The 22,124-nt window shown below is 37.4% G+C and overlaps 1 protein-coding gene across 1 annotated transcript in view; it reads left to right on the plus strand.

Moving 5' to 3' along the window:
• Nucleotides 1-22,124, plus strand: part of LOC106478620 (F-box/LRR-repeat protein 4-like) — a 142,110-nt gene that overhangs the window by 66,934 nt on the left and 53,052 nt on the right. Inside the window, 1 exon segment of the mRNA XM_022382246.1 lies at nt 5,893-6,002. Coding sequence (XP_022237954.1) covers nt 5,893-6,002 — 110 coding nt within the window.

Here is a 22,124-nt window from a genome sequence, read left to right on the forward strand (position 1 = left end):
GTGGTGGCAAGGACCACGACGCCTATGAATGCAAACTGGACCCACACTGTGTTAATTGTAATGGTTCCACCCCTCTACTTTAGGTCTTGCCCTAAGTGGGTGGAGGTGAAAGAGGTACAGCGTTTGAAGACTGTTCACAACATTTCTTATCCAGAGGCTCAGAAGCTATTGTTCCCTGCTCCATCTCGGACATATGCCACTGCACTATGCTCCACTGCAACAGTGGGGGTGCAGATGGACCTTTCCGTGCCTCCATCTGAGTATTTCATGCCATGTGAGAGGTCTTCTACCCTCCATGGATAATAGAGTTGAACGGTTTACGTCTACTCCAATATCTGTCCCCACTATTCCTTCCAGTGACTGCCTGGGTCAACCTCTTCGAGCACCAGCCTCTCGTGTCCGCTTGGGTCCTTCTTTGGCCGCTAAATGCAGGATGAACATTCGATCACGTCCTCAGTCATTGGATTTTCACTCTGATGATAGAGATCTGCCCACTCAATCAAGGGCAGGATCCATGGAGGTCGATCGACCTCCATCTAGTACAGAAAAATGGCATGGTCTTAAACTGAACGGTTCTCCACCCTGTTCTCCTTCACCTACATAAAAATGGCCACTTTGATACAGTGGAAATGTCGAGGTTTTCGTTCTAATCTCGATGACATTAAAGCCTTGATTGATTCCTATCATCCCGTATGTGTCTCTCCTTACATGAAACATTTCCGAAACCTGCCGATACAATCACCTTTTGGCAGTTTTCTTTGTACTGGAATGACAGGTTGTGTGATGGACAGGCACATGGAGGAGTGGCACTGCTGGTCGACCAGCATGTGCCCTCCTTATCTGTGTCCCCCAATACACCCTTGGAGGCCGTAGCCATCCGTGTTTCCTTGGGTTCTACCATCACTGTTTGTTCTCTCTACCTGTCTCCTGGGGAGACTTATGATCAATCAGACCTTGATGCTCTCGTTGACCAGTTGCCATCTCCCTTTTTACTTCTGTGAAACTTTAATGGACACAACCCCCTCTGAGGTGGTGCTGATCTTGATGGGAGGGGTCGTTCCATAGAGTGTATGCTGTTGGATAACAACCTTTCTCTCTTCAATACTCGAAGGTATACTTATTTTCATGCACCTAGTCAGTCTTTTACTGCTGTTGATCTCTCAATTTGCCCCCTTCACTTTTCTTGGATGGTCGACAATAACCCACGGGGCAGTAAACATTTTCCTATCATTATGAGGGAGGTTGGCCATGGTCGATGCCACCCGACCCGAGTGCCACGGTGGAAGTTGGACCAGACTGACTGGCCATCTTTCACCTCTCTCTCCAAACTTGATCCTGCCTCCATCTGTCTGGCATCAATAGATGACTGTGTGGTTGCAGTGACTGACTGTATCATCCAGGCAACTGCTCATTTTATTCTTAAGACCTTGTCACGTTTTCCACGGTATCCTAGTCCATGGTGGAGTCCTGCCTGCCAGGAGGCACGGAAGGCTCAAAAACGGGCCTGGGATACCTTCTGACGGTATCCCTCTCTTTCTAACCACATTGTTTATCAGTGGGCCCGTTCCCATGCTCGACAGGTTAGACATCATAGCCAAAAGGAGTCTTGGATTAAGTTCACTACTAGCATCTCTTCTACCACCAGTTCCAAAACTGTATGGGACAAGACTCGGAAAGTCACTGGGAGGTATGCTTTCCATCCCCTTTCCATCTTGCTCTCCAATGGCCAGGAAGTTGCTGATGTCCAGAGCATTGCTGATACTCTCAGCCACAGCTTTTCTCGTGCTTCTAGCACTTCTGTTTCTTCCCCTGCCTTCTTGGCCATCAAGTCTCGGGCAGAGCGATCACCTCTTTCCTTTTGGGCTGATCGTCTCTATGACTATAATCGCCCCTTTACACTGGTGGAACTCAAAATTGCTCTTCATCGGTCTGGTAGTACATCAGTCAGACCTGATGATGTTCATTATGAGATGCTGCACCATCTCTCTCCTGCCTCTCTTGCTATTCTTCTGGTGATTTTTAACCGGATCTGGCAGGAGCATGTTTTTCCTGATGCTTGGCACTAGGCTATTGTCCTCCCTTTCTCTAAACCTGGGAAGGATCCCAAGATTCCTTGTAATTATCGTCCCATTGCTTTGACCAGTTGTCTTTCTAAGGTTTTAGAGAGGATGGTTCATGCTTGTCTTGTTTGGTTCCACGAATCGAACACGGTCCTCTCGCCTACCCATCTGATTCGATTGGAAACGTCGATCAGGGAAGCCTTTCTCAAGAGAGAACACCTTGTTTCTGTGTTCTTTGATCTTGAGAAGGCTTATGACACTACATGGAGGTATGGCATTTTGCAGGACCTCCACTCCTATGGGTTGCATGGCCATTTACCCATTTTTATTCAAAACTTTTTACTGAACAGGTGACTCTAAGTCCATGTGGGTTCAACTCTTTCCCGTTCCTTTCCACTTTTTAGTATTAAAATTAATGCCATCACTAATAATCTTCCTCCAATGGTTGCAAATGGGCTCTATGTCGACGACTTCCACATCTCGTGTCAGTCGTCGAACATGAGGTTTATTTAGCGGCAACTTCAGACTGCCCTCTATTGGTTGTTGACATGGACCACTGCAAACGGTTTTAAATTTTCTTTTTCCAAAACCGTTTGCATGCATTTTTGCTGCCAACGGGGTCTCCACCCTTATCCAGAGCTCCATCTCAGCGATATAGTTATTTGTGTGGTCCCTGAGGCAAAGTTCTTGGGGCTTATCTTTGACCGTAAGCTTAGCTTCATTCCACACATCAAGTGGCTACGTGTCAAGTGTGCAAGGGCTCTGAACATCCTCCGTGTCCTCTCTTTCAGCTCTTGGAGTGCGGATCGATGTTCTATGCTCAGGATCTATCATGCCCTGATTCGATCCAAACTGGACTATGGGTCTTTGGTCTATGGTTCTGTCAGGACCTCAGCCTTGAAGATGCTGGACCCCATTCACCATCTGGGCTTTGGCTCTGCACTGGGGCTTTCTGCACTTCTCCAGTCCAGAGTTTATACACTGAGTCCCACGAACCTCCTCTTCACCTCCGTCATTTGCAACTTTCTTTACTATATGCTACCAAGCTTCGATCCTTACCACGGCATCCCACCTTGGATTCTATCTTTCTTCCTCGGTGGGCAATGCTCTTTCAGAACAGACGGTCTGCTATTCCTCCCTTTGGCCTTCGTATCTGGGCACAACTGTCTGAATTGGGTCTGGCATTGGATGACATTGCTGTCCCTAATGATCAACCCATTCCGCCATGACTTATTACCATCCCTTCCTGTGACCTTTCCTTGAGTCTTCTGAGGAAGGCAGATACTCCTGATTGGAAGTACCATCTTCTTTTTGCTGAACATCTTTCGAGCCATTCTTCTCTTCCTATTTACATGGATGGTTCGAAATCGGTTGATTCTGTAGGTTCTGCCATGGTGTGCTGTGGCTCGGTAGTTGCTCGCAGGATCCCCTCTACAGTTTTTTGTGTTCACTGCTAAGTTGTGTGCTATTTCTCTTGCCCTGGATCATGTAGAAGCTATGCAGTACAGTAATTGTACTGTTTACACTGATTCTCTTAGCTCTGTACTGGCCCTGGAATCACTTAACGTTAGTTCTCACCCTGTTCTCGTCGATATTCAACAAAGACTGGCCCAATTTCTCTCTATCTTCTGTTTCCATACATTTTTTCTGGATACCTGTCCATGTCGGTATTCATGGGAACGCGCTAGCTGACACTGCAGCTAAGTCCGTCTACTCTGGTGTCGTCACGGCCGTGCCTATCCCGTACATGGACTACGGTCCTGTCTTCGTGCCAGTTGGCAGTCGACTTGGGGTGAGCAACATCATAAAAAGCTTTTCCAGATCAAACCTTCTATTGGTCTTTGGCCATCTTGCTTCCATAAGGATCGGAGGGAGGAAGTTGTCCTGGCAAGGCTACGCATTTGTCACAGTTTTTTAACCCATCATTTTTATTTCCGATATTGACCCACCAATGTGTAGCCATTTTGACACTCAAGTCACAATAGTCCACATTTTACTGTCATGCTGTTGTTACGACCGTGAGTGGTGGCACCATTTTATAAACGTGTTTTCTAAGAGTTTACCCCTGACGTTGGACAATGTCATTGGTAATGGTGATACTGTCCGACTATATTGTATTTTAAATTTTTTACGCACTATAGGTCTTATATTGTATATAAATCTTTTATTGACATATATTGGTTTTAACTCGCTGTATTTTTTACATTTTACTCTAATTTACTTTCACTGTTTTTACCGGTTGTTTGGCACAGATAGCCTCGTTGCTTTGTGCCATAAAGCACCAAACAACCAACCAGCTTTAAATGTGCCTTTTAGTGGCAATGCTTGAACAACTTTTCATACCAGTAAAATTTATTCTTTCTCATAAAAGATATACTTGCATTCCTTCCAGTTTGAACCAAACACTTGGAGTGTTAAACTGCTCTGGACTGTCTTTATTAAACAAGAGGGAATCCTCAATAGCCATGGCACTTGAAATAATTTTAGGCAGAATTAGAGTAAATTAATCTGTGAGACTTTTTTGTTCTTTTTTATTAGCTATATTTTTTGTGCATCAGCAGTATGAAGTGTGGTGCTCGCATATATCCAATTTGATTTTATTACTCATCAGGATCTCTACCAGCCTACCCTCAAATTGAAATTATTTTCAACAGGATTAGAGTAAATTAATCTATGAGATCTTATGCATGGTCAAATACATCAATCAAAAGGGTTTGACCCCCTGATTTAAAAATTAATTGATCTCAAATTGGTCAAGAGATGACGGAGCTATGAGTTAAAGGTTTGTACTTGAAAAAAACATTCTATGAGCCCTTAAGCCAATTTGATATAAAAAAATAAGGTGAGTGGTGACTCACCATACTTATCCTGTTTTACCACAGAGTTCACATTTTAGACTTGTTACATGCAGAGGTGCATTTCTTAGAATAATATGTGGCTTGTATATGGCTAAGTTTGAAGTTTATTAGGGATGGGTAGAACTTTTAAATGCATGTGCAGTAGACTTGATAATGAGGCTTCTTGTAATTTTCATGGTGAATGTTCAAACCTGTTCATTTTTGGGAAGTTGTTTAAGTGCTTCTTGAAAGTATTGGGTGTTTCCATTCTTCCTCAAATTCCATTTAGTAACAGTAGTTGTATGCAGTTCTCAACTTATTTGATAGGAGTTAGAACTAATAGAGAAAATATAATTTTTTTAATATTAAGATGTACTTTTATGAGTATCAAAGAGTTGTTTTTAAGCTATAAAAGTGTTACCAGCAAAATAGTATAAAAGCTTCAGCCAGTCAACCAATGAAATATAAGTTAGTGTCTTCTCTTCATTGTATTTATTTATTTATTTCATTTAGATACAATAAGATGTTAAACTACCTTTTAATTATGGATTGTATGTAAAAGGTTTTGTAGAAAGTGATATATTACACAATACGGTTTCAACAGCATGGCATAGTCATTCTGTAATTCATTGGTACCTACTATACAAAATAATTCTTTAAGGACCAGAAATATCTATCACCCTTCTATTCAGGGTGGCAGAATGGAATGTGGTAATGTGTTTCTGAGAATAATTTGCAAATGTTTAATGAATTCACATCTACTGATATATATTTAAGAAATATTTCTGAAATGTGTGCAAATTTAAACATACTTAAAGACAAGTCAAGTGTATTAGCATTATTAAATGTCATGAACTTTTAAAGAAATGCTGAAAATCAAGGTTAAGCCACATTATTGTATTAAAGTAGGAAGTTGAGATACTAGTTGTTACATTTAGTAACTATTTTCTTATGTTTATTTTTAATTTTATAAATTGTTCATGATTTGTATACAGGTTACTGTAGTTACACTTCAAGGTTTGGAGAATAGGTGTTTATCATTACAACGGCTAAACCTCTCATGGTGTGGTGGTGAGGGAAGACTCACACCTGTAAGTTTCATACAGTGAGTATTTCTTCCAAAGCTTCTCATATATTCTTAAGTAATAAATCACATTTTTAGCAATAAATTCCAGAATTTGTTGTGCATACTGAAGAGATGTAGACTCTTCTAGATTCTTTTTTTTTCTTTATAAAGTAACTATTAGTAGTTCAGTTTCATCAAATTTGTTTCGTAGGGCATGTAATTTTAACTTATTTGTATAATTATTAGTAAATATATGGCTCCATAATAAATTTTCCTTCTTTTTTCAAACTTTCAAATTATACAAACTTTTACAAATATCCAAGTTTATTTCCTGCACTTAAGTTTATTATTTTATAAAAGTTGTTTACTGACATACTGGGGTTGCAATAACACTACATTTTACAGCACATTAGGAAAAGCACTTCCAAAATACACATGTCCTGTCAAATCTCATTTCACATATTCATTATCTTCAGTGAGACACACAATATTTACTATATTACTCCAGTGGCATGTGATGAGAGAGCTTATATCTATCTTTATAAAGATAAAGTGTCAGGTTTTTATAGGGCTGGATTCTTTACAGTAGGTGTCTGTGACTTATTAGTGATAACTTTCAACACCAAATGGACAGCACACAAAATAAGTCAAATATTTGTACAAAACTTCATTACACTATTGGTTATCACAGTTGTATCCAAAGCTTTAAATAATTGTCTCTTTTTCATCAAAGTCCAAACAGCCAAGTTCAATTACTTTAGAACACCCTTTGACAAGACAAATTCATCTGCTTTACTCTGTTATTACAACACAATCTGTGAATATTACACTTTAAAAAGTTGCCTCTATACACATTTATGGCTAAACTCACAATCACCCAGTCTAACTTCACTTTTACTTTCACTAACTTACTTCCTCTCTGTATCTGCATGTATTTATAACATGCAACAGAAATATCTAGCCCTCTAGTAACAACAATATTACATGTAATGAGAAACCTTAGAAGATTCAAGTAAGATGACATGAACAATAATAAAAACAATTATATTGCATACACAACATATGACTCATACAGTTATGTAACAAAACTTTTCATAACTATCACTTTTAAAATAATCAACTTTTAACACTCTTGTTATGAAAACTAAATAATCATTAAATATTAAATCACTAAATAAACTAAATAATAACTGTTAAACTTAACAGTCTTGTATATCCAACAATAAGCCTCTCTTCAAGAAACATATTTACAATATTTTTTATACTATATACAAAGACTGCACCTTATGGTCTGCACCAACATTTGCAGTCCCCTTAATGGCATCAATGCAGAACTGATAGTTATGGAGATACAACACCCACCTCACGATCCTTGCACTGTTAATTTTGCACCTTTAGATGTATGCAAGGGACAGATGGTCTGTCTGGATGATGTTAGTAATGTTAGTTCTGGAACTTCTGAATGGCAAATATGATGGCCAGACACTCTTGTTTGATCACAGAACAGTTCTTCTCACTACTCAAAAGCTTTTTACTTACGTACATTACTGGAAACAGTCCATCTTCATGTTCTTGTAGGAGTACTGCTCTAATTCCAATGTCTGAAGTACTGGCCTGAATTATGAACAGTTTGTTGAAGTCTGGCATTCTAAGGATTGATGAACTTCCCAACATGTTCTTTAACTTCTAGAATGCCATCTGCTTTGGTCGTTTCCACTTCACCCTGTTGGGTAGGCCTTTCTTGGTCAGGTCAGTCAGTGGTGCAGCAACATCACCATAATTTGGGATGAACTTCCTGTAGTATCCCACTAACCCAGGAAGGATTTGACTTGTTGTTTGGTTGTTGTGGTTTGTATGTGGGTTAGCTTCTCTTCTTCCATGGCAATCTGTCAGTCATCCACCTTGTTTCCAACACAGTCCAGCACAGAATATCTAATGTAACACTTAGATGGTTTGGTGGTCAGACCTGCTGCCCTCACTCACCTAAACAGATCTCTAAGTTTCTTCAGATGGTCTTCCCATTTGGCTGTGTTGGTCAGAATGTCATCCACATAATGCTCAATGTTGGTGGTTTTGTGCAACATCTTCCTCATCATGTAGTTGAATGTTGCTGCTGAGTTGAATAACCCAAACATCATTCTCTTTAACTGGTAAAATCTGTCTTGTTTCACAAAGGCTGTCTTCTCTTTAGATCCTGTCTCCTTCGGGATCTGCCAATAACCTGTACTGAGGTTGACCTTTGAAAAGAACTTGGCCCTGTCTAGTTTCACCATGATAACCTCTGGGTTGCCTATAGGTTTGGAGTAGAAGTTCATCACAAGGTTCCGCGTCCAGAAGACTATGCAGAAGCGGTTTGAAGCATCCCTCTGCTTCACTTGTGAAAAGTTGGCTGAATTTGAAAGCTTGATGATTCCAACTTCTAACATTGCCTCGACTTTTTTGCTTTATCAGATCTCTCATTGCATAGGGCATCTAGCATCCCTGGTCATGTTTTGTCTTACCTGATCTATCTGTGAAGACATCTGCGTACTGGTAGAGTAGATCTTGTAACTCTTTCTTGTGCTTTCCAGTCAATTCTTCACTGATGTTGATGTCTTTGTATGTCTCATCTCCACCCAGTGGTCTTAGGTCTAATAGGTCTTCATTTTCTGTCTTTTGGTTTTATATGATAGCTATACCTTTCATGTCCACCTGTGCCTTAAGAGCTACACCTATTAGGTCTTCTTCTCTCTTGAAGTACCTCCTCAACAGATTGGCATGGTAGATCTTTGTATTCCTGTCCACCTGTTGCACTTCAAAAGATCCTTTCCACTGCAGGGTGAGTTTGTTTCTGTCTGTGGATATTAGAGCTAAGACCTTCTGTCTGACCTTGAAATGTTGTTCCTTGACCTTCTTGTCATGGAACTGCTTCTGACTGTCTTGGGCTGGATACAGACTTACTCGAGCGAATTGACAGGTCTCCTCTAGCCTGTTTCTGAAATCTAACACATACTGATATGTGTTCCTCACTTTTGATTCTTCTTCTCCTCCACAGTTCTTTCAGTATCTGCATTGGACTTTATATTGTTCTTCCATACAGTAACTCAAATGGTGAAAATCCTGTAAGCAAAAAATACTGATTGCAGGTACCTGTCCCTGTCACATGGCCTCTCCTGGCATATCTTCTTCAGTATGCTCTTTAAGACTCCGTTGACTCTTTACAAAGTTCGTTACATCTGGGGTTGTATGGGGTGGGAAAGAATTGCCTAGTGATGATGAGTCTTCACATCTCTTGCATCAGTTCTGAAGTAAACTGGGGTCCCTCTCTCACTTAGGACTTCTTTTGGAAAGCCTACTCTGCAGAACACTTCCAGGAGGGCTTCTGCTACTCTCTCTGTCTCTATCTTTGGCAGCGCTATGGCTTCTGGATAATGTGTTGCATAGCTGACTACTGTAAGCACATACCAGTTGTTTTCAGAAACAGGTGCTAGTTGTCCAATCTAGTCCACATCTACTCTGCTGAACGGCTTTTCCATGACAGGCATCTCACCTAATGGCACCTTGGCTACCCTAGGTATCGTGCTTTGGCAGATGTCACATGACCTGCAGAATCTGGTCACATCTCTGATGACCCCTGGCCAATAAAAGTTGCTGGTGATTCTGTCTGCCATCTTCTTTGCTCCTAGGTATCCTCCCACAATCGACTCACTAGCCAACTTTATCACTTGAGCCCGGTATTCTGTTGGTACTATGATCTGTTTAACTTCCCCAGTATAACTGCCGTGATAGATCTGGTACAACACCCCCTTACGGTCCTCTATTTTGTAAGTCCCTTTCTCCTTTATTTTGTGCTTGACTTTCTCCTGGGTGCAATTCCAAAGTTTCTGCAGTGAAGGGTCTTTTTTCTATGCTTCCTTCAGTTCCCATAGACCTGCATTTGGGATGACTCTTTTTGAAACTTGCAAGGGCTTGATGTCTTGCTTGCTTTTATTTTTTTGAGCTCTTGTGGTGACTGCAGATGCTTCATCAATCATGTTTCTCTTTGATTCTTCCAAACTTCTACTGCCTGGTATATTTTGAATCACCGAGTCATAGATAGATGCCTTCATACACATGGCCTCAAGGTCTCCCACATAGTATGGAGTTTCCACTTCTTTTCTTGCTATGGGAAACTTTCTCACTGTTCCATCAATCACCAAACACAGAAGTACCATGCCTGTCATCTGGTTATCAGATACTAGACTGGCTCTCACTGCTGTACTACTGTATCCAGTGTCTCATAGGACTTTCACTTTCTTGTCCCTGACGTAACCTTCACCTACTGGCATGTTGTGGTTTGTTGACACCTCTCAGTGTTTGTCACATGCTCCAATCACTACTGGCACTGTTTAATCATGGAAATAGCACTTCCTTCATGTGGTGAATCTGATGAGTTGTCTCTATTCTGTTTCTTCTACAGCTGCTTTATGTTGAAATTTCTGCAGTTGCTTGTTGGTGACAGACTTACACTCACTTGTAATGTGCACCATTTTATAACAAATACAGCATCTATTCTCTCTTTTGTCTGTTAAATTCTGGTCATCACTGATGGTGTCCTGATTCTGGTCAGCCACCCCTGATTTTGATTTTAATTGGTTATTCTTGGATTTATCAATTATACTCCCTCTGTAGGCATTCATATACTGTTCTGCCAGCTTGATCATCTCATCCACATCTTTTGGTGCTCTCTCATTTAGGAACAGTGTCATGTCAATGAAGCATGTGATCATGAACCATTCATGTATTAGTAGACCTGCTAGTCCTTCAAAACTGTTTTCACACTTGGTCATGTCAGTCCACCTCCTTAGTATCTTTGTAGATGTGCCACAAACTGAAATACAGTTTCTCCAGTGTCAGGTTGGACTTCTATAAATTTCCAATGAAAAATTTCTTTGGCAAGTTCACAGCATTTCAGCAAGGCCACTTTTAACTTGTCCTAGTCTGTAGCATCTTCTGGCATCATGTCAGCATACATTAGTAGGCCTTTTCATGTGAGAAGGGGGCTGAGACAGACTGCCTAGGCCCAGTCACCTTTGCCCCAGTTCTGACTTTGGGCGATTCTCCAGGAAAGCATCCATGTTGTCTTTCTGTTCATCAAATATGGGCAGCTTAGGTCAGCTGATCCTGACCACATTGTCATTGTGGGGTCCTTCATCTTTGTTGGGTGAGCTTGGCAATTACAATTTGGTCTCTTTCCAGTCCATTTCTAGTCTCTCCTCTCTTTCTTTTTCTTCTTTCTTAATTTGTGCTCTTGTTCTCTCTCCTTTCTCTCTATTTCCACTCTCTCCTTTCTCTATTTGTATTTTTATCCTCTCTTTACTCTTGACGATCTTCTCTCTCTAGTTCTTGTTATTGTTTAACAAACTCTCATAGATTGCTATCTTTTAGCCCAAGTCGCTCACCTCTCTCTATCCATTTATCAAAATCATCCGGCCTGGTTATATAAAGTGATTGTAATCTGTACACTATTTTCTCCACCACTACAGCTGTGCATATATAGTCCTATTTCCTCTGTCATTCACATTTTCTTCTACTCCAATTTACTGTTGTATAATCCTGGTTGGCTCACCAAAGTTTGAGATTTTATTAAAAAGTCAGGAAAATATGAGATCCTAGAACCAGTGTTTTGAATTATGCTGTAAAATATATAACTAAAGCAGTATTATTCACCTTTGGTTTAGTTCTTATGTGTCTGTGAACAATTGCTGTCTCCAATGGTTGATTTTAATACAACAATCTGAAAATGTACATTGGGAATAAACTGAAAGAGATTTGCACTCCTTTCCTTCTGAGCTACTTTCCTTTCAGATAATTGCAGTAGAATTGTGGTGGATAGTTGCTTTATAATCAAACTAACCATAGAAATTTTGTCTATTTTAAATTTTCTGTATCAACTAACATAAACAATATCACATATCTTCATAGAAATTAGCTTCTCCTCATTTTTTTTATGAAATACAAACACTAAACTCTTTCCAGCTTACCTTGTGTAATCTTGGCTTCAGGCAGGTGTTCATACACTTATGAATTGAATTTTATTTTCAGAGTGAGGAACACTCAGAACAGTAGAAACTTATTGAATTTAGAGCTGAGAAAATATTAACAAAATGAATAGCAAACAAACAAAGTTTGATGCAGACTGGCTGGATGACTCTGATTTGTTTTCATGGTTTACGAAGGACTCTGCTTCAGATCTACGGCCATAATGCATGTTATTTGGGAGCAATTTTGAACTAGGTGATTTGGGTTAAAGAGCACTTATAAGCCATGCACAAGGAAGGAATAAAAAACACAAGATCAAGGCACAGTTAGTTGCTAGAATTGAATGAGAAGTTTGCTCCTTAACTTCATTTTGGAATAAGTCAGAGCCATCAAACAACCAAGATGAGATGGAGGTTGAAAAAGTTGATTGTACCACATCCACCAGCAATGACAACACCAGCAGTCATGAAAAGGGATCACACCCTAGAAATTTTATGGGCAATGAAAACCATTCTGATACATTACTCCTATACTTCAAATTCAGAGACTGTCCAGCTGTTTGAAAGGATGTTTCCTGACAGTACTACAGCACAGGGAATTTCTTTTGGTGCATTAAAATGCTCTTATTTGATTCATTTAGGACCTGGCATTTATCTCAAAGAAGATTTAACAAGCAAAATTCAATGGCCAGGAACAATGTTTGATGAGCACTGAATAAAGGTTTACAGGAAAAGTAAATGGACTTATTGCTGCACTTCTGGGACAGAGAAAATAACAGAGTTGTAAGCAGATATTTTGACTCATTATTTCATGGAAAGTTTAAGATAGGACATTCAAAACTAAATTTTGCAAACCTTTTGTAAGTTTCAATGGATGACTCAAGTACCAACAGGAAGTTATTTGATGCTTTTGTGCAGGATTAAGTGAAGTCTGATCCTGACATTTTAGTACTTATCAATGTGCAGTTCTGTGGACTGAAGGTCGTTCATGTAGCCTTCATGTATGGAGCCAGTAAGACTAGGTGGAAGCTGGACAATATGATGCAGTCCCTTTACTATTGTTTTTCTGATTCTCCTACTAGAAGAGATTATTATCTAGCTGCTAGTGATAGGAATGCACAATTTCCTTTTAAGTTTTGTAGCACTAAGTGGCTAAGGATGTGCCTTTCCTTGCAAGGACCATCCAAATTTTGCCAAAGGTCAAGAAGTATGTGAAGCAAACCCAGAAATTGCTCAAGAGAAAGAAGCCAACATGACAATCATTTGCAAACTTTGCAGAATACACAAGATGCTTCGATGTCAACAAAATTGAATTTCTTTGGTGCCCTTCTTACAGACATTCCAAATAGACAAGCCAAGGAGCTTCAGAGTATCCTTCAAACAATTCTTTCAAAATTGTTTAAGAAGTCAGTGCTTAATTCTTCTAGGAGTGTTGCTCAGCTTGAAAAAGTAGATGTTCAAAACAAAAACAATATTTTATCTTAAAACAAAGTAGAAGCTAGATTTGCAGCCAAACAACTCATTGAATAAGCAGAGAAAAAATAATCAAGCGTGTCAACTGCAAATGTTTGAATTTCTGAAAGATGGCATTGCTTTTCTACAAAATCTGGCTGAGAAACTACTGGAGAGATGCTCTCTGCATCTGAATTATTCTATTGTAAGAACAATGAAGGGTTTTGACCAAAGATTTGTTATTAAACACCCACAGAAAAAATTTCAAAATTTGAACTGATTTTGCAGAAACTTCTTCAGTGCAGATAGTTATCAGCAAGCAAATGTGATGATGTACTCCAGAAGTTTAAACTGAGTCTAAGAGAAGTACAAGACTATTGATCAGAAGAGTTCAAAAACTATGACCACAGAAAATACAGACTTGAGGATTTTAATTCTGGCATCATGGCGGCTAAAAAATTACTTCAAGGACTCTGGAATGCTGCTGTTCTTTTCCCATGATCAGTCATCAATAAAAAGGGCATTCTTAACCAACAAAGACATCTTGGTTGACAATATGAGTGAGAAATGCTTTACTTCATACAGAAGAATATATGATGGGTTGAAAGAAACAGGATGTGAGTTGACTGATATACCTGTCACAAAGAAGATGCTAGGTGCAAGGATGAGTTACCAGGTACATCTGGATGAAGAAGATAAGAAGAAAGTTGCTAGTAAAAGTGATTTGAGCAAGAAAGGCCTTCAAGAGTAGGTGATGGGTTGAAGACAAGCAAATGAAAGCTGGTGTCAAGTGTAGAAGTGCTGCTAAGGGAGGAAGATGAACTTGCAAAACAAATTGAGAAGAAAATAAAAATGGACCTTCTTGTAAGATCCAATGCTTTTGAGCTAAAGTTTTAACAAGTAACTAATGGAAATAGATGAAAAAATTGGGAAGGTTGGGAAGACATTTGAAGGGATGTAACTATCATCAATGTTTGCTGTGTTTCTATTCAAAGCCATTGTGAATGATAGCATTGAAAGTCAGTCTAAATTGACTTTTCATGACATTACTTCATGACTAAGTGTTCCAAATTCAAATGATTGAATTTAAATGTCATAATGTTATATCTTGCTAGTAGTTACATACAACAGCTTGTTAACCTTATTGCCATGGATATCCTTTACTGTGCATGACACAAAGTTTTTAGTGTCTCACATTCAAAATTTTATGAAACTGCTTTTTGTTTATGTTATACCAATTAGTATAACATAAAATCTTAGCTAATAATCCATATTTTAATAGCATATGTTTTAAGTTCTTAATTATATAAGGCAATATTTTAAAAAATTCTGAATTTCCCCTAGTGTAACACGTGTGACACATTTTCTCTAGGTATTTTATCCACTACCCCTCCAAAATGTGCAAAATTAAATGTAAATTACTCACTATAAAACCATAATTTTTGTAGCCTTCAATTCTGTTTGGTTACAGAGCCATCGATTAGAAAATCTAACCCCTCCTGCCACACCCAACTGTCACATCCTCTCTTTCAGGATTTGTTAATAGTTCTCTCTTATGTTTAATTATATATTACCTATAACCAATAGAAAGTCAAGGTTTTCATCTCTCGAATGACGTATAACATTGTATTCTGAAGAAATAAGCACCAATTTCACTCAAGAGTAAAAGCTTCACTCCTATGGGAAAGTTAAGGACTAGCTTGGATGAATTTGTTACAGCTGCTGTCGCATAGTTAGAAAGCCAGAAAAATTTTGAGAGTTAGGGAAATTGTCTACTTTTTGCAAGTTATTAGTCTATGTTTTTTGGTGAATTATTTAATTAAATAAAAATTATTTAGTGCATTACTACCATTAGTATATAAAAAAAGTAGGGTTAACTGTCATTGACAGCTAGAAAAAAGAAGATTGGGTAAGTTTATTTCTTGTTTTTCCTGTTTATTCTTTATTTGTTATTATAAAAGTAATTAGAATGTAAAAATAGGGATCTTTTTAGGTTAGTTAAGATTAAATTAGGTAAAATAAGTAATAATAATATAATAAAACTGTTTCACGAGGCATGCACGTGAGCAGCTTGTAGTAGCTCGTGGGTAATGTAATTCGATAGCATAATGTGAGTTGCACATTCTTCAAGTGATTTACAACTTATAACGGCACGAATAGTAGTTAGACATGGTTCAAAGAGCAATAAAACAATAAAATTATTATTATAAATAGATGTATACTGTTATGAACTTAGAGCTACTCAGGATAAATGAATATAGTTTCATGTTACAATTTGAAGTCATTCCCAAAAGAAAAAGGGGTAATTTAGATTATTTACGTTTTTTTTTTTTGTTGGTTACGAGGTTACCAATTAGTTACTATCTGGTTAATCAATTGTTTCATTATCTTGTAACAGCTGAGGTGTTTTGTATTTCTTGCAGTTTTGAAGTTTTATTTTATATACCAGGAACTATATTGTTCTTGAAATATCATGTATGGTACAATCAAATATTAGGGTTTGAAGCTGAATAAAAATGTTATTAGAATGAAAACATACCATTAATATATTTTTTTCATTAGTGGATGTCTTTACAAAGAGTTAAGGCTTCTAGTGCTAGATTTGGTTGCCATAATGTGTTAAAATAATGAATGTTACAAAGATGCTCAGCAATATTTCCTGATTGCTAATCAAATTCAGTATTGATCAGCAGTTTCTGCTAATCGGATCCACTAAACTATTTTGTCTCCTGTGGCGTAACAAACCTTAAGTAAGAGTATCATCTTTTGAGGACTGAACCCTATAACTTGGCCCTAAGAAAGGGTAGAGAAAATAATGGATAAAATATAAAGTTGTACAGAAAAAAAAACGTTTGAAATGTATTTAGGAGGTTTTAGGGATTACACAAATGAAATTTGAGATTTTTGAGATGAAGAAAAGTATTTTTAATCTTAACATGAAATATACTTTGCACATGGACTATTCAATATATTCATGGAGAAATCTTTATTTTAGTTTATTAAAAATACTTCACTAAAAGTAAGATTTTTTGTATGTGAAAGACTTGTAATGTTTGCTGAAACACTGCCAAATTTTGAATATTGAATATTAGAAGTATTAAATCTATAAAGACTAAACAATTACAAAGAGGTCACGTGGTTGATCAAATTGATCAAACCCATGTTGAGAGAGTTAACAGGTTGTTGATTGTATTTTATATAACTAGGGTATGGTTTCATATACTGGTATTTCTTTTCAACTAATTAGATTGTAGTCTAACTAATACAATATGTACAGTTGTATATGTTTAACCTTTTTTTGCTGCTGGAGGTGGTTTTGATTTCTTTCAACTTAGTGATAGGTAGAGCTTAGGAAGAGGACATATACGAATGGCTGCTTGTTGTGTTTTTTGTAGAACTCTAAAGTTTATACAGTATGTTTGGTACTACAAATGTACGAAGATAATAAGTTAACCAATATGTATCAGTAAGTTACTGCTGCTTTAACTATACAGAGAATGCTGACTGCATTTGATTCTGGAAAAAAACTTTTTTTTTTCCAAGTGTTTGCTTTGTTCTGTACCTCAACTACTGCTTTATGCTCATGTCATCAGCTGGAATCCATGGGTGTTGCATTTTCAGAGCCTATTCCAGTACAACACCTGCAGCTGGTCTCAGTAGCAAATGAACACCACCACTGACCATTGGGCATCACCAGTCATTACTTGCACCTTGTCTTATTGTGCTGGATCCAAATCTATGCAGAACTATTCTCAGCAGCCTGATCTACTTCTTTCAATGCCCCTTTCAGGCATTGCCCCACTATTCTGACTCTCCTTAAGAAATCTACTGTAGAGTGGCCTACAAATTCTCGACATCGTACTTCCACTCCAAATACCTTACAACTCCAGCCTATAGCACAACACTCCCCAACAAGTTCTTCATACTTAAACAACTTTCTCTTGTGGACCCATGTGATATTATTCTCCCATGATACAGTAAGCTCCACTGTTAACACCTTCGTAACTTCTAAGCTCCACTGTTAACACCTTCGTAACTTCTAAGCTCCATAGTTAACACAATATCAGGAGGAAACACTAATTGTGATGTAAGAACAGTGTGTACCTCCTATTTAATGCCCAGTGTAAGCCTTCTTCATAAATTGATAGCTTTTCTCTTTCTCAAAATCATTCCTTACACAAACTTGATGTTTCCACATTCTCTGTCAATTACATATTTCTCTGCATCCTGACAAGCCATAACAGTGTACTGCTCTAGAATCTTCAAGACCTGATTGTTCCTTGATGCCTACCTACCAAGTCCCTGCCCTCATCCTGCAAGAATCTATTCCAGCATTCTTCTAGAAGAATACTCTTCACCCTCACTCACTTTCTATATAACTCAGTTAACTAGACTAGGAAGCTGGTCACACACTGCCCTGAGCAAGAAGCTAAGACTAGTAACTCCATCTCTCAGATGTATCTCCACTTCAATCAGTAATCTGTGCCAATTTTCCAACACATCCATTGAACTACCCTTCTTTCTTCTTTGATCTTACTTAATTTGTCTGTTACCATTTTTCTACATTCTTCCACACTACCTTTCAAAAACCACACCTGACTTTTTCAACCTAAACCTTCCCTATCAATTTGCACTACTCCTACAATCTCCTTCATTGATAGTCCACCTTTTTACACCAGCACACCCTGTGCCTACATCCCATTTTCTACCTGTATTGAGTTCAGCTCTATATTCCTTGATGATGTTATCCTTTGATTCCTTCAACATAATGAGAAGCCTACCCTTAGCAACTTTGTATTCTTTTACTAACAATGGAATTGGAGGTATCAACTTAGAGATGCCTGCATGAAGCTTGTTGGCATTGAAGCTCGTAGGGACCCCAAGCCATTTCTGGAGCTTCAAATTAATTTTTCTTTCCATATCCTCAACTGGGGATAGATGTATATCAGACATACATAAGGCACAAAACTTTTGGTAGGAGGCCAAACTGAAAACACCACAGAGACTTTCCAGGTAGACCACATTTTTCGATAGTCTCCAATCTTTCTGAACTGGTTTCCCTCTAAATCTATTTGTAAGAGACATAGAACATCACCTACCCAAACTCTTAATACATTTTACAGGTACAGTTGGAATCCTTTCACTGTCAATGAAAAAGTATATGGAGTGATATTGCCTTTCCTAATGGTTAAGCTTCTACTTTTCTTAGGCTTGAATTTCATACAACACCATCTTATCAGCTCATCAAATCATCTCAAAACTGCATCAGCCTCTGTCTTACATGGAAATATGATAATGATATTATACATGAATGCCCATAGAATGATAGTTCTTGATTTGCACCACTTGGTAGCCCAGAAATATATCTCCGTAACCAAAACAAAATGTAGTGGTGAAATTGCATATCCCATAGTTATTCCTACTTTCAATGATTGCTAAGCAGTGGTGAACTGCTAGTAGTACATCTCATCAAGAATTCATTATGGTACTGGGCCACAATTTCTTAAAGTTTACCATGTACCAAAAAAAAAGTTTCATAGCCAAATCAATAATGCTGCAAGGTACTGAGCTGTAAGCATTTGCTAGATCTAACCATACTACATTTAAATCACCCTTCCTCATTTTAGCATCTTGGATTGGTTACTGCCCAAATCATGCTGACATACTCAAGACACCCTGGAAAACCTGGGGCTCCTATCTTTTGCACTGATATGTTTATCAACCTATTTTCTAACAGGAAAGTGGTGAGACTATTAGAAAATACACTGAAATAAATCTTATCATCCACATTCAACAGTGAAATCAGTTGGAACTATCTCGTAGAATTCAGTTTTTACTACTTTACTTCACTCAATGGGTACATAGCCATTCTCCCATACCTTATCAAGCAACTCTGCCAAGATTACTAGGATGTGTGGGTACTTCTTGTAAATCTTATAGCTAATTGCATTAGGCCTAGAGGCACTTTCCACATTTGCTTTTCTCACAACGTGATCAACTTCTTCAAAACTTATGTTACCCATATCAAAATCATATCCTGGTCCGGTTGGTTGCTTTAACACTGTCATGCACTGAAGCTCAACAGCCCTATTCAACTCACCATATTTTTTTCCATAAATGCTCTTCAACGTCTTCTTTATTAGCCTTCAGTTCTCCACTCTTACCTTGCTCAAAGATCCCCTTCAAAAAACTATTGGGATTCCTCCAAAATAGCTCATTTTTTCAATGCCTTTCCTTCTGATTCCTATGGACTGCTTCAGTTCAACCAGTAATCATGATCTTACCCCTCAGCTCATTTATTAGAGCAAGAATTCCCTTTTTCTTACCAGTGGCACAAATACCTGTTTTTTTAAACTCCCTATACTGTTTTTTAATTTTTCTTTTCAAACATGTTGCCTGATTTCCAGCATACAGCATGATTGCATTTCTCTTTCTTACACTTCAAACCTATCTCTACAAATGGCACAAAGATAAAATATTTGGGTTTGCATCGTAATTTGTAAAAAAAAACAAAAAAACAGTTGTTAATCATTTTCCTGCTTAGCATACTGTGTGCACCATTCCTTTATCTTGTATGTTGTTTTTGAAACCTCCAACAACACAGTGAAAGTGCTGTAATGTTTCAGGTTGATATACCAAAGCCAAAGCTGATGCTCATTTCTCAGGAATTCCCATCAAATGGCACATACGGTATTTTCACACTTTGTCATGTGCAATCACATACACACATACGTTTTATAGTAGTCTATTCATGATGTTTAGAATTTGCCAGGTTGGTGCCCACAGCCCAGCCAACTAAACTAATCTATGTACATACAGTACATGCACTTACATTTAGTATTGACCCAGTTACAAACTCGGTCCCAAAGACTGACCATTTTTACTTGTATCTAGCTTTAATGCTATAACGTTTAATAGTCGTTTATAGATAAAAAATCAGATTTTTAATGAAGTATTTTTACTAAAGATTTGTCCGTGAGCATATCAAGCCTTTTCTTATCAGTCGGAGTGCAAAATGATTTTCATATTAAGATTAAAAATACTTTTCTTCATCTCAAAAATTTCAAATGTCATTTATGTAATCTCTAAAACCTCCTAAATATATTTCAATACATTTTCAATAAAACTTTGTATTTTATCTGTTATTTTCCCTACCTAACTCTATACAAGGTTGCTCAATTTGACCGACCTCATATCCACCAAAAAATAAAATCGAAATGAATCTAGATTATTCTTTTGTCTTTCTAGAATGACTTCAAATTGTAACATGAAACTACATTTGTTTACCCTAAGTAGTTTTAAACTCATTACAGGATACATCTATTTATATTTACATTTTATTGTTTTATTGCCCTTTGAACCATATCTAACTACTAGTACTATTTGCCACATTAAAAGTTGAAAATTACTTTGGGAACATGTGGCTCACATCACATTATTGAATTACATTACTGACAAGCTAATTCAAGCTGCTCATGTGCATGCCTCATGAAAAAATTTTATTATATTATTATTCATTTTATCTAATCTAACCTTAACCTAAAGAGCTTCCTGTTTTTACATCTTAGTTAATAATAAATAAATAATACACATGAAAAACAAGAAATAAAGTACTTACCTGGGCCTTCTTTTTTTTGCTGTTGTCTCAATGACACTTGACCCTACTTTTTTATACTAATGGTAGAAGTGCACCAAGTAATTTTTATGTAATTAAATAATGCACCAAAGAACAAAGAATAATTACATGCAAAAAACAGACAATGTCCCATAATTATCACAATTATTTTGGCTTTATAACTATGAGACAAGAGCCATTACAAATTCATCCAATTTAGTCGATGTGTTTCCCGTGGGAACAAAGCTTATACTGAAAGAGAAGTTAACATTTTTCTGTACAGAAAACAACTTAATATAATACATCATTTGGTAGATAAAAATCTTGGCTTTCTGTTGGCTAAAAATAATATAGTATTAAATATAAGAGAAAACTATTGACAAATCCTGAAAGAGAGGATGAGACAAATAGGGGTCTGATTTTCTATTTGATGGCTCTGTAACCAAACAAAATTGAAGGTTATGAAAGTTATTCTGAGAGATGACAATATTATAATAAGTAACTTATGCTAAATTTCATGCTTCATAGATGGGTGATAAATACATTAAGAGAAGAGGGTATGCCAAGAGAAAAAATTTCACATTTTTTCACACTAGGGAAAATTCAGGATCTTTTTTTAATATTGCCTGTAAAATTAAGAACTTAAACCTTATATACTATTAAGATATGGATTATTAGATATAAGTTTATGCTATACTAATTGGTATAGCATGAACAAATAAAAAGTAGTTTAATTCAATTTTGAATGTAACTCATTAAAAACCTCGTGACATACACAGTGAAGGATACCCTTGGCGAGAAGGTTAATTACTGCTGAAAAGTTACTAGACATTTTATTCTTCAAAAAGCCAAGGAGACCATGTTGTGAAGAGAGTGATGAGGTCTCACCAAAAAGAAATAAACTAGATTAAGTTGAAAAACGATTTGTGGCAACCTTGTTCAAATGCAATATCTTCAAGTCATTCCTTCCTCTGGTTAATCAATTGTTTCATTATCTTGTAACAGCTGAGGTGTTTTGTATTTCTTGCAGTTTTGAAGTTTTATTTTATATACCAGGAACTATATTGTTCTTGAAATATCATGTATGGTACAATC

This window comes from Limulus polyphemus, unplaced genomic scaffold, assembly GCF_000517525.1.
Source record: "Limulus polyphemus unplaced genomic scaffold, Limulus_polyphemus-2.1.2 Scaffold233, whole genome shotgun sequence".
Classification (NCBI taxonomy): domain Eukaryota; kingdom Metazoa; phylum Arthropoda; class Merostomata; order Xiphosura; family Limulidae; genus Limulus; species Limulus polyphemus.